At 40.6% G+C, this 12,265-nt stretch overlaps 1 protein-coding gene across 5 annotated transcripts in view; it reads right to left on the bottom strand.

Annotated features, from left to right (window-relative positions):
• Nucleotides 1–6,386: 6,386 nt before the first annotated feature.
• The window catches only part of znf512b (zinc finger protein 512B), a 147,422-nt gene continuing 141,543 nt past the window's right edge, over nt 6,387–12,265 (bottom strand). For 4 of the 5 annotated variants that reach the window (XM_070895050.1, XM_070895052.1, XM_070895051.1 and 1 more), the window contains 2 exons: nt 8,196–8,294; nt 6,387–7,033 (listed from right to left, as the gene is read on the bottom strand). In XM_070895050.1, coding sequence (XP_070751151.1) covers nt 6,743–7,033; nt 8,196–8,294 — 390 coding nt within the window. In that variant the 3' untranslated portion in view covers nt 6,387–6,742. The remainder of the gene's footprint in view (nt 7,034–8,195; nt 8,295–12,265) is intronic. The other variant, XM_070895053.1, reaches the window with a different exon arrangement.

Genomic DNA, 12,265 nt, shown 5'->3' with positions numbered 1-12,265 from the left:
GAGCATTATAGCAATATTGGGGACCTTTACAACCCTTACATATGTCATAACTACCTTAGGAATGTTTGATGGTGTTACTTGAAGCATAATGTAGAGCAATGGTGCCCAACCTGTGGCCTGCCACCAGAATTTTACCTGTCTGCCTATTGGAACAGGACAGAGCAGCTGCTTATTTGAGTGAAGTGAACACTATTCATGAAAGGCACTCATCTATGGCAATCCCATCATTAGAAACAACTAGTGAGGAATAAAGTAATCAATCAGTCATGCATACAGTACTGTAGCCTCCCCCAGCAAGAGGGCACCAGGCTGGCAGACCCTTCTGCTCCCAGCAGTATTCTCTGCTCCTCCATTTGAGACTTGCATTAGGAATCCACAATACTGTATGTTACAACTGGAGGGGAAGAACAGCATTGCTTGGAGAGGGAAGTGGGTGTTACAATATAGTGCAATCAAGGGATTCTGAGGATGTCGTAAAGTTTATAAAATAACTGTACCCAAAATTTGTGCTACTACCTTGCAATTACTAATCTGTACAGTACAATGTTTCTTAAATTAATTTTTTAAACTGATTGGCTCCCTGTTACCTGTGGGTGGACTGATAGTTCTCATGGCGGAGTGTTGTGTGGATGAGTGTATGTGATGGGCAGCAATGGGAGTGAGCGCACAACAGAGTAGTGGAGTGTGGAACACCCAGCACAAACTGAATCTGTGGCAAAAACTCAGGTTCACTGGTTAAGTGATCAGGTTGGTATTGTGCAGAGAAAGAATGTTTCACTTTGGTTGGGGTAGAAGACCGGAGAGTCTTGCAGCTGAGCTATGAGGAGAACGGGAGGATTTTGTTTTAAAGAGGCTCTATGGGAACAGCTGGTCTTCTATTGGTTAATCAATCATACAGCGCTGCCAGCTGACTCAATGGAGTACTCCGTCCCAACAACCACCTCTTGCCTCCATCCACTCCAGAGGGGAGCTGCCTTGGAAATCCACTATAATACAGGTCCAAAGTGGAGGGGGAAGAGTAGCGCTACAGAAAGCAAGAGGCAGGTGTCAGCCCTGTTTGCTCCCACTGAGCGAGCGGGCAATGCTGTTTGACTGCCTTATTATCTAGTGGGATCTTCTGGTGTTGAATACTTTTCATCAATAGTGCTCAGCTCGCTCATCTGTGGTTCTTTGCTGGGAGCAAGAAAGAAAGTTTCTATGGGAGAGCAGCTCACTTAGAAAACAGCCTTCAAAAAGGCTTATTTAAAGCTACGGACCTTGAGCATGGTTGTACCCTTAGACCCCACCATAAACTGTACCCTTATAGAAGGCCATCAACTCTCTCAGTACCCTCAAAAATAAAAAGATTTTCCGGATCCAAACACTCAGCTCGACCCTGAATGTAACAGAAGCTTGCACATATCAAGAGTTTCAGTAATAAATGCCAATGGCACATCCATTATTAATGGCTGATGGTAGGTTGAAGGAGATGGTACATATAATTCAAATGAAGAAAAGACAATTTAAATTTTCTTTGCAAAGGTTCTCCATTCCCATCATCAAAACATTCAGGGCTGGATTTTCGTTGGGTTTGCACCTCCGTTAGCTCCCCGGAGGGGCGGTAATGGGTATGCAAATGATTTCCGTCCAGGTGGCCAGCTTGCAGTGTCCTGCTGGTAAACTTGGTGGTGGTTTTGCGGGGGCGCTGAGCAATACCGCCCGGGAGTTTCGAGCTGGTGTGCAACGCCCCCGTTATCGTCTCGATCTCGAAATTTGTTTTGCGCTGACCCCGTAGCGCTCCGGAGCCAACCCACCTGAAAAACCAAGCGGTCAGAGCTGTCCCGGCAGCAGTGAGGGAAGGAATGACTGCATGAGATAAGTGTGTTATTTTGTTTTATTTTTGCGATTTATCTTTATGTGGGGTGAGCACGGTATTGGTAATGTTTTTTGTGGCGATTTTCTTTTCCAGGCAGGCCTCTCTTAGGATGCTCCGAAGCCAGCCAATGGATTTTCAGTTGCTCACCCGACCTAGCGCCCTAAGAGAGGTGTGGAAGGCCTCCCTTAGTGCTCCGCTCCACACTCAGGGCTCAGCTGCTGAATGTTGTGGCTGCAGACAAGCAAGATTTACCACCCCGCTGCCATTATCACCCGAAAAAGCCTTCAACCAAAATTCCAGCCCTTAAACTTTCATTTTGCATTTTTAACAATTCCTTTTGCTATGACTCTGCTGGTTTTTTTTATTTTCAAGGTGAATGAGAGAGCTAATGTGATGAGGCTGAACAAAATCATGTTCTTTTTATGTAAGTACTGAATTTGTAGTTATTCTGCTGGAGCTAGGTTTCTGAATATTGTGCTCACATAAACACAAAACTAACACAACTAAAAAAAAATAATAATTCTCAAGTGCCCATAATATAAGAAATTTTCAGTTTCTGTATTTAGGCTTACAAAAAAAATATTGAACTGTTAAGCATTGCCTTATAGTTCAGTGCTGTAATGTGTAAACCCTGAACACCGGCAATTTTGCAGAGATGTAAATTGTAAGCGTTTTATCAGATGTAAATTGGCAGATTATTTTTCTGAGCAAAATCAGTTTTCAAAAACTGCTGATTTTACTCCAGTGATGAAGGTAATCCTTGGCTTTTCACTTTCCCCTTGCAAGGAAAGGTCTGAATTCCACTCAACCCCATGTTGTTCCCTTGGCGCTGCTGAGTTTAGGAGTTCACAGGAGCAATTCCAACTATCAATCTTTGGAGACCAATGCACTGCACTAGCACCTCATCCTTAATTCAACCTTAATTTTAAATCAAAGAAGTACTCTACCTTAATTAATAGAAAGTGCATTAGTTGAAACTTGTAGATGAGATTTCAATTTTATTTTACACTAAAGCCTCTTAGGCCACAATTAGACAGGATAATATCTTTAACAAACAAAAGCTTTATTTCAATACTTGGCTATTTATTTAGAATGTTAATTTGTTTACAGTAGACACAGATGGAACCCTATTGATTTGGCAGCAGTGTGCATTTCTATCTAGCAATAAATTTAATCAGAAAAATGTAGCTTAAAGTGCATATGCTATGTACCCATTTGGACTGGGATGTGTATGACCCCAAATTTAATATATACATTCATATTCTAGCTTCACACCATATATAAAACCACATTTGTCATTCTAAGTTGACTCTTTCACTGGCTAGTTCCAACTATGGAACAGTTCTCAATACAACATTGTTATAAGTGCTGTAAAGTCGTACTTGAAGGTGCTGTTGTCTATTATTTTACTTGTACGCCTCGATTCCAAAATTCTCATCCTTGTTCAAATTCCTCCATTGCCTCGCCCTTCCCTACCTCTGTAATCTCCTTCAGCCCCACAACCCCCTGAGATATCTGCACTTCTATAATGCTTCCCTCTTGAGCATCCCTGGTTATAATTGCTCAACCATTGGTGGCCGTACCTTCTGCTGCCTGGGCCCTAAGTGCTGAAATACCCTGCTTAAACCTCTCTGCCTCTTTACCTCTCTTTCCTCATTTAAGACGCTCCTTAAAACCTACCTCTTGGTCACCTGCCCTAATTTCTCTTTATGTGCCTCGGTGTCAATTTTTTTGTCTCAATATTCCTGTGAAGTGTCTTGGGATGTTTTGCTAAGTTAAAGACGGTAAATAAATACAAGTTGTTGTTGTAAAATCAATTTCCTAAAATTCTTAATCAATTGCATAATAGTATGTACAATTCAATTACTGAATTATAGAGTTAAGGTCTTCACAAAACTTAAAGACATCAGTACAAAGAAATGCCAGTTAATAGGAGTCACGACGTGTTGTTTTGAAACTTTATTCTACTGAAGGAGTGTGGGGCATCAAGTGTATTGGAAACCAAAGTGCTTTCTTATGCTATTTAAGTGCATTAAATTTATTGTTTTATAAATTTAGTTACAATGTAATGCAATTTCTTAAATCAGCTCTTGGAATTGCTTTACTCTTCAAAGCAGTAATTTAATTATACATATACAATGCACTGAGCTCCTGCATTATTCCTAATTTTCGGTGCGTGTAGAAGTTCTAACTCACTGGGTGTCTTCCTCAGCTGCTGACTGGTTTCAACAGTAATGGCAGTGTCTACATCACAGGAGTCCAAGCTTTTAGTCTTAGTGAGCTGCTTGGATGACTACCACGGAACCTTGGGGGCCACATATCAGCCTGGAGTTTGCTCTTTGGGCGCAATCCGGACGTTGTACCCGAAATTACACCCAAAGTTGCACCCACTTTGTTGATGTTAAGTTACACCCAAGTATGTTCCCAAACTAATTAGAAGACACCCAAACTTAAAATGGGCATAAATCAACATAAAAATTTGGGGTCCCAGGAAACACCCCACCCACACCACTATACTTCTTCTTTGTCTTACAATTTAAGTTTCTACTTATTTAATCACCATTCCTGCAAATTATGTTTAAGAACCTGCAATCAGGGAAGCTTTTCAATTTTTAATGTGACTTATACTTGTGCCATAAAACTGCATTAAAAAACCCCAGAAAATACAGAGCAGATCTCAGTGAGGATGCTTTTTTTTTTAGAAAGAAATGCTCAAAAAATTGTAATTAGAAGACCAGAAAAATGACTGTTCCCTGCTGCACCCGAAACTCTGGTCACAATATTGAGAGACGCATTCCCAATCCTGAACAAATGCAATTGGAGGATACTCGCATTTGAGAGTCAGGGATGCGGCCAGTTTTGTGGGTGTAGATTCATTCAAACAGACCAACATAAAGTTATGCGGGAAACTTATTTACATCCCATAATTTGTTTGTGCGAGATCATGGGTGTATCTGGATGCAAATGCAGGGGAAATTCCAGGCCATAAAGTTCTAATCAATGTTCCCATTATTTTGCAAATATTTCAAGTTACTAATACTAACAGATCTTGGTTTAATGATTTAGAATTAATCCAGAAGTGAGACAACAGCATTAGAAGCAGCTCTCCATGCCTACAAAATTCAAACAGATCAAACTAGTGAATAAGAAATGTCAATGCAAATAGGACTGTGTTGCCTGGTCTTCAAGGGTCAGTTTGCCTGGGCTCAGGCATCTTGTGTGGCCCACTGCCTGAACAGCTCTGGCCCTAATTGATAGATCCACACCATATATTCACATTCGTGTCTGACAAGGCGTTCCTTTCTGATTCATAACATTAAGGTATGGTTTGATTGTGGAATTGCTGCAAATTACTGATTATTATTTGCCTGACCCACAGAAAAGTTACAATGATGCCAGATATAAAGGTTCCACACAATAAATGCAACACCTATTTCTTGTGTGTAAATCTTGTTTAAAGTAGAGTTGAACCAAGCAGTACTGATAAAACTCGGTCCAAAGCTGGTTAAAAGCTGAGACCACAGCCTAGATTTTCTGATTTGCAGCTATCCATCTTCCTGTGCTTTGGTCCTGGTGGATGTTCCAGGTTCAGGCTCATTTAAATGCTTGTGGTGGCCTCCCAGCAGTGTCTTGGATTGTGTGCTATGGGATGATAAGACTCTTGTGAAATGCCTCGGGACGTTTTACTGCGTTAAAGGTGCTATATAAATGTAAGTAGTTGATGTTGTTGTTGTTGAAGGTGGGGGGGGGGGGGGAGGAAAATTACTATAGGTAGCGTGGCCGGTGGATGAATTAATGTATCCACCTCCCCCACTCGCCCAATTTTTAAAAAAAGATCTCCTGCATTGCGTAGTTAATGACGGAAATGCATCATATGACATTTCCTATCATTAAGCTATCATTTGGATATGCCTGTCCACATGCTGAGGTGTTGGTGGAGGCTGGGATCTCACAGACCGGCTCCCTGCCACATTTCCCATTCCTGCCCAGAACCCCCTGAAAATGGGCAGTAAATTATTAGAAAAAATTAAACCTATGATTCAAAACATTCTGCAAGTATTTCAATGCGCTGAAGAAAGAAATAAGGAGACCCACATTCACCACACACAAAGGATAATTTTACAAGTCCATGTTGCCATCAAGGACATTTGGGTGTGTGCTGCCCACAATTATCGACACGAGAATCATCACCAGCCGCACAGACCTATAAAATTACCCCGACAATCTTCAGCACCAAATTTTTTTAATATATATATATATATAATATATGGATTGTAATAGTTATTTTGGAAATATATACATAGCCTAGACTCTATATTATATATAAACATTAGTTTATATCGATAAATAATTATAAATATAAACTAATAGAAATGGATTGCAGTTTATTATTAAATTTGTATATTAAATAACAAAGAATTTGAATATAAATAAATAACCAATTTGATTAATCAAGGTGCAATCCAATGCTACCTATAAACCAACAGTTTTAATGTAGTTAAAAAGCATAACAAATATTTTTATTTGACACCTAGCACCCCATAATAGAGTCTACTTTATTAAAAAAAAACAGACACTGTTAAGTCACATAGAGCATATGGTAACAAAGGGGTATTAAATAGCCATATAATCCCTTGTGCTAAATGATTATGTGCTGTTTGTGTTCAGTTTTAACCCAGTTGCAAGAATTGGCTTTTTATCTGCACATACACAGCTTTTTTCGTTGGGTCAGTTTTTGGACCCATATACAGGTAGGTAATATAACAAACTTAAGAGCTACTGGTAGGTAGTGCTATTTTATGTGAATCCAATATTCCTCACTTACGGTACTCGAAGGCTGATGCAATGTTTCCCCAGAGTATAGAAGCGTTACCTTTACATTGGCTTTCATTTTGCAGCTCCTGGCATCTTGCCTGACCTGCCTTTTTTGCTGCTTGGTAATATATTCTTCTTTTTCATTTTGCTACTGCTCTTCAGATCTGCAGGAGATTGGGTGGTTATTTGATCTGCAGTCTTTGATCCTGCCATCTCCTTGTCTTTTCTAGCAAGCTCTGAAGTTCGTTCCTTGGGTTTTCGTCCTCTCTTCTTCCCAGATGTGCTTTTCTTCCTCTCTGATTTTGTAACCTTCAGTTCTCTTTTGCTTCTTGCAGGTATTTCTGCAGAGGCCCGAAACCAGTTCTGTCAAAGGACATTTTAACCTTTAAGTGTTGATTGCGTTTTGAAGTTTGGGAAAACTGCATAGCAAAATTGTCACTCCAACTATTTTCAGGATTAAACATGAAATATTAGCGTAGGGTGTGCATTTTTATTGCATGTTTTTGTTCTTTTTTTATGCAGATTGTGAGGGTTCAAATTCCTCTATTTGGTTCCCTATATCCCCAGTCTCCCTCGGACTTACACCACCTACAGCTTGTTCTCAGGCATTCACTAACACTACTCTAACCTTGCCAAAAGGAAACATGTGACATTTGCCCAGGGACAACTTTCTCCCCAATTTTCCTTCCCTTTTGATGGGAAGTGCTTGACCTCCACTCAACACCTCTCCACAGGTGCATGATTCAGGTTGACACCTTCGCGCCATGGGGGTCACACACGCTGGTGCTTCAATGCACAATTTGGCTTGTATTACTGGGTCTCGTTTAATAATGGGGCATTTACTAGCAAGAGCTGTACAAAGCAGACAATAACCAAACAGCTCAGAGACTATGCCAAACTAGACTTTAAACACATGGGAAAGATTAAAGTAATATTTGCTTTTGTCAAAGTATTTAAACCCTCATTAGAAAATTAACATGAAAAAATCATTTTGGTGGCATCCCATCATCCAGAGTGCAACATTCCAAGCCTATAATTGTGGCATATGAACCAGTTAGGTGCACAACCAGTCTAAACTTATATTGGATTATAAAATAAATGATGTAGAAGTACACCAGTTAGTTTTAATATTCATCTTCCTAGTACTGTGCATACACTAGTCTGTAACCATCTGTAAAGTCAACTTCAAGTCCGCATTATCAGAATAAGTGAATGAAGCTGGTCTAACTCACCTACACTATGAGGCAGCTTTTTTCCCCTTTTCTCTCATGCATGGTGAGTGCGCTTAATAGCACACCAAGAAAATGTCAAATGTGTTGTGGTTTAACAGCAAATGTACTACAGTTTTCATTATCAGTCATAAGTGTAGTCCCTAAATTCAACCCCCTTTTCCTGTGATGGTGACTTCAATGTGTTGAAAAGGACACAACAAAAGCAGGGACAATTGTTACATTAATACTGAAAGCAGCAATTTCTTTGCTGATTTTCTTGTTTTGAGATTCTTTGCGAAATGATGTTAGCTTACCTCAGAATGAGAGTTGTTGATGTGGTATTTAACTCCACTTTCCGAGCTAAACTCCTTCTGACAAATCAAACATCTGTATTTCCCAATTAGATGCTCACCCTGTTATTAAACAGCATGTCATTAAATCTCAAAAGGTGAATATTGAAAAGTCTTCACTTCTCAGGAGGTCTGCATTTAAGAGGTAATTTCCTAACTTTGCATTGTTGGCAGGGATTGTGCATTCGAATTTCCAATATGCTCTCTCTGTTGGCAAGGCTCACCACTAGCAGCGTGAGATCAGAAAATTATTCCTTTAGTGTAATACAAATACAAAACTGCACTGTGATTTATGGTGCATTTTTGAACCGTACTAACAACAAATGATATTTATATAGCAGTATTTACACAGGAAATGACACAAAATGTTTCTCAGAGGTGCAAACAGAACCATAACAATGAGGAGCAGAGAGTTCAACAGTACCATGGCATAGTGAGACATGGAATTCAGTCCCCAAGCCATGAGTTTTTGCTCTCAGCAGTACAGCTGCCAAACAAAGTCCAGGCTCAATAGGAGTTGGGGAGAGTTGCATGTCCAGACCATTGTCACATGCCTCTTAGTGGCTGGTGGGAGGGCACTGCTTTAAAATGTCTTTACACAGAGGATAATTAGAATGTGGAATTCTCCACCATAAACTGCATTAAAACAGAGTCCATTTTAAAAAGAGAGTTAGATAGTTGCTTGATAAAGAGGAATATTAAGAAATGTGGAGCATGAGCAAAAGAGTAGAATTAGACTAAGTGTGGTTCATGTGGAGAAAATTACTGATACAGATTTCTTGGGCCAAATGGCCCGTTTCTGTAATGTGACATTTTACAAAGAACCCAATGTTCGCCATGTTAAGGGCTCCATTCAAATCAAATGCAAAACTGGGAGTTTCCTCAGGATATTTCCCGCTCTACCACTGTAACTTTGGCAGAAACCCCATTTGTCCCATTTACAAACTTCTGCCTAAGTTACATAGAAACACAGAAACATAGAAAATAGGTGCAGGAGTAGGCCATTCGGCCCTTCGAGCCTGCATCGCCATTCAATGAGTTCATGACTGAACATGCAACTTCAGTACCCCATTCCTGCTTTCTCGCCATACCCCTTGATCCCCCTAGTAGTAAGGACTATATCTAACTCCTTTTTGAATATATTTAGTGAATTGGCCTCAACAACTTTCTGTGGTAGAGAATTCCACAGGTTCACCACTCTCTGGGTGAAGAAGTTTCTCCTCATCTCGGTCCTAAATGGCTTACCCCTTATCCTTAGACTGTGACCCCTGGTTCTGGACTTTCCCAACATTGGGAACATTCTTCCTGCATCTAACCTGTCTAACCCCGTCAGAATTTTAAACGTTTCTATGAGATCCCCTCTCATTCTTCTGAACTCCAGTGAATACAAGCCCAGTTGATCCACTCTTTCTTGATAGGTCAGTCCCGCCATCCTGCTGAGCCTTCGCTGCACTCCCTCAATAGCAAGAATGTCCTTCCTCAAGTTAGGAGACCAAAACTGTACACAATACTCCAGGTGTGGCCTCACTAAGGCCCTGTACAACTGTAGTAACACTTCCCTGCCCCTGTACTCAAATCCCCTTGCTATGAAGGCCAACATGCCATTTGCTTTCTTAACCGCCTGCTGTACCTACATGCCAATCTTCAATGACTGATGTACCATGACACCCAGGTCTCGTTGCACCTCCCCTTTTCCTAATCTGTCACCATTCAGATAATAGTCTGTCTCTCTGTTTTTACCACCAAAGTGGATAACCTCACATTTATCCACATTATACTTCATCTGCCATGCACTTGCCCACTCACCTAACCTATCCAAGTTACTCTGCAGCCTCATAGCATCCTCCTCGCAGCTCACACTGCCACCCAACTTAGTGTCATCCTCAAATTTGGAGATACTACATTTAATCCCCTTGTCTAAATCATTAACGTACAATGTAAACAGCTGGGGCCCCAGCACAGAACCTTGCGGTACTCCACTAGTCATTGCCTGCCATTCTGAAAAGTACACATTTACTCCTACTCTTTGCTTCCTGTCTGCCAACCAGTTCTCAATCCATGTCAGCACACTACCCCCAATCCCATGTGTTTTAACTTTGCACATTAATCTCTTGTGTGGGACCTTGTCAAAAGCCTTCTGAAAGTCCAAATACACCACATCAATTGGTTCTCCCTTGTCCACTCTACTGGAAACATCCTCAAAAAATTCCAGGAGATTTGTCAAGCATGATTTCCCTTTCACAAATCCATGCTGACTTGGACCTATCATGTCACCTCTTTCCAAATGCGCTGCTATGACATCCTTAATAATTGATTCCATCATTTTACCCACTACCGATGGGTAATTCCCTGTTTTCTCTCTCCCTATTTTTTTAAAAAGTGGGGTTACATTGGCTACCCTCCACTCCATAAGAACTGATCCAGAGTCTATGGAATGTTGGAAAATGACTGTCAGTGCATCTGCTATTTCCAAGGCCACCTCCTTAAGTACTCTGGGATGCAGACCATCGGGCCCTGGGGATTTATTGGCCTTCAATCCCATCAATTTCCCCAACACAATTTCCTGACTAATAAGGATTTCCCTCAGTTCCTCCTTCTTACTAGACCCTCTGACCCCTTTTATATCCGGAAGGTTGTTTGTGTCCTCCCTTAGTGAATATCGAACCAAAGTACTTGTTCAATTGGTCTGCCATTTCTTTGTTCCCTGTTATGGTGGAGCAGGAGAATACCAGAGAAAATTCCCAGCAAAAGTGTTTATAATGGTGCATTTATACTACAGTCGATTTATACTGTCTGTCCCCAGTTGTAATTCTCCCCCCTGGGAGAGAGCTCTGCACAAACATCCTCAGAGGCATTTGCACAGCTACTTTACCAGTGGTTAAAAATTGTAGAAACACTAAAACTGCAGTATAAACATACCTTAAGGTATTTATATTAATCATTCAACAGGAAGACATTGCAATGTAGAATAGAGCAGAGCCTCTAACCTCACCGCCAATGGGGGATGTAAAGTCTGCCAGTTGACATAAATGCAACTAAATAGCATTGCCCCACTTAATGGTGCATCAGGTAAAAACAACTTGTTTAAAAACAAAGTCAGCTGGTCAGTAGGCTAAGACCTGAATGGAACTTAATGCTTACATTATTTATGAGCGAACAAACAGGCTGCACTTCAGTGCCACCTATTGGTTGTCCACAGAGTGACACTGGTGGATTCCACAGAAGTGTCAGCGGTCATCCACCGGCTCACTCAGCTGGAGTCCAGTCTGGGAAAACAGGAAGAATACGATGGAGAGAAAGAGAGAAAGTAACGGGTAAAAGTTTAAAAAAGAAAAAAAAAAGATTATTTATGTCCTTCCTCAACAATGTTCATTTGATTTGCATCCAATTTGTTTTAGGACAAGCAATTTAATTCATAAACACTTCCTTCAATGTCTTTAATGTCCTTTGTTTTTTTCAAGTTCTTGCGATTCTGTTGGAGTTTTCAACTGACTTGAGTCTAAGAGGACATAAATCAGCAAGGTTCAATCTGGGAGTCACCTGAACTTTCTAATGTGAACTGGGTATGGAGAATGTAGAGTGCCTCGAACTGAGGTGGTGGCCGGTAGGGGGGGTGGGGGAGGGTGGTTTGATAAAATTATCCAGAATGCATATTTTTAAATCTAAAAATTCAAAATATTACATTAAATGGAAATGTGAAAACAGATAGTTATCCCCACACCACGTGCCGTCAATATTTAGATTGCCTCTTCAAGCTTTCATGTACTTATATTTACTCCCTCCTACAGAAGTGAAGGAATGTTGTGTATACCGACAATTTAAGCTGCAAATTCCATGTACCCACTTGGTTTCACACGTCTTAGATTAATAATCAGGCTGTTCTTGAGTTGTCAGCCTTTTGGGGGTAGATCAGTTATTTTTATCACTGTTAGTCAGCTTTTGCTAATTTTCTAGGTTGGAATGCATGCAAGTGAGCCAAGTGAACACTTTCAAACAACTTGAATACACATTAGCCATTGAGTATCTTTTCAACT

The sequence above is a fragment of the Pristiophorus japonicus genome, chromosome 12 (genome assembly GCF_044704955.1).
Source record: "Pristiophorus japonicus isolate sPriJap1 chromosome 12, sPriJap1.hap1, whole genome shotgun sequence".
NCBI lineage: Eukaryota > Metazoa > Chordata > Chondrichthyes > Pristiophoridae > Pristiophorus > Pristiophorus japonicus.
This window is presented reverse-complemented; position numbering and strand designations above follow the sequence as displayed.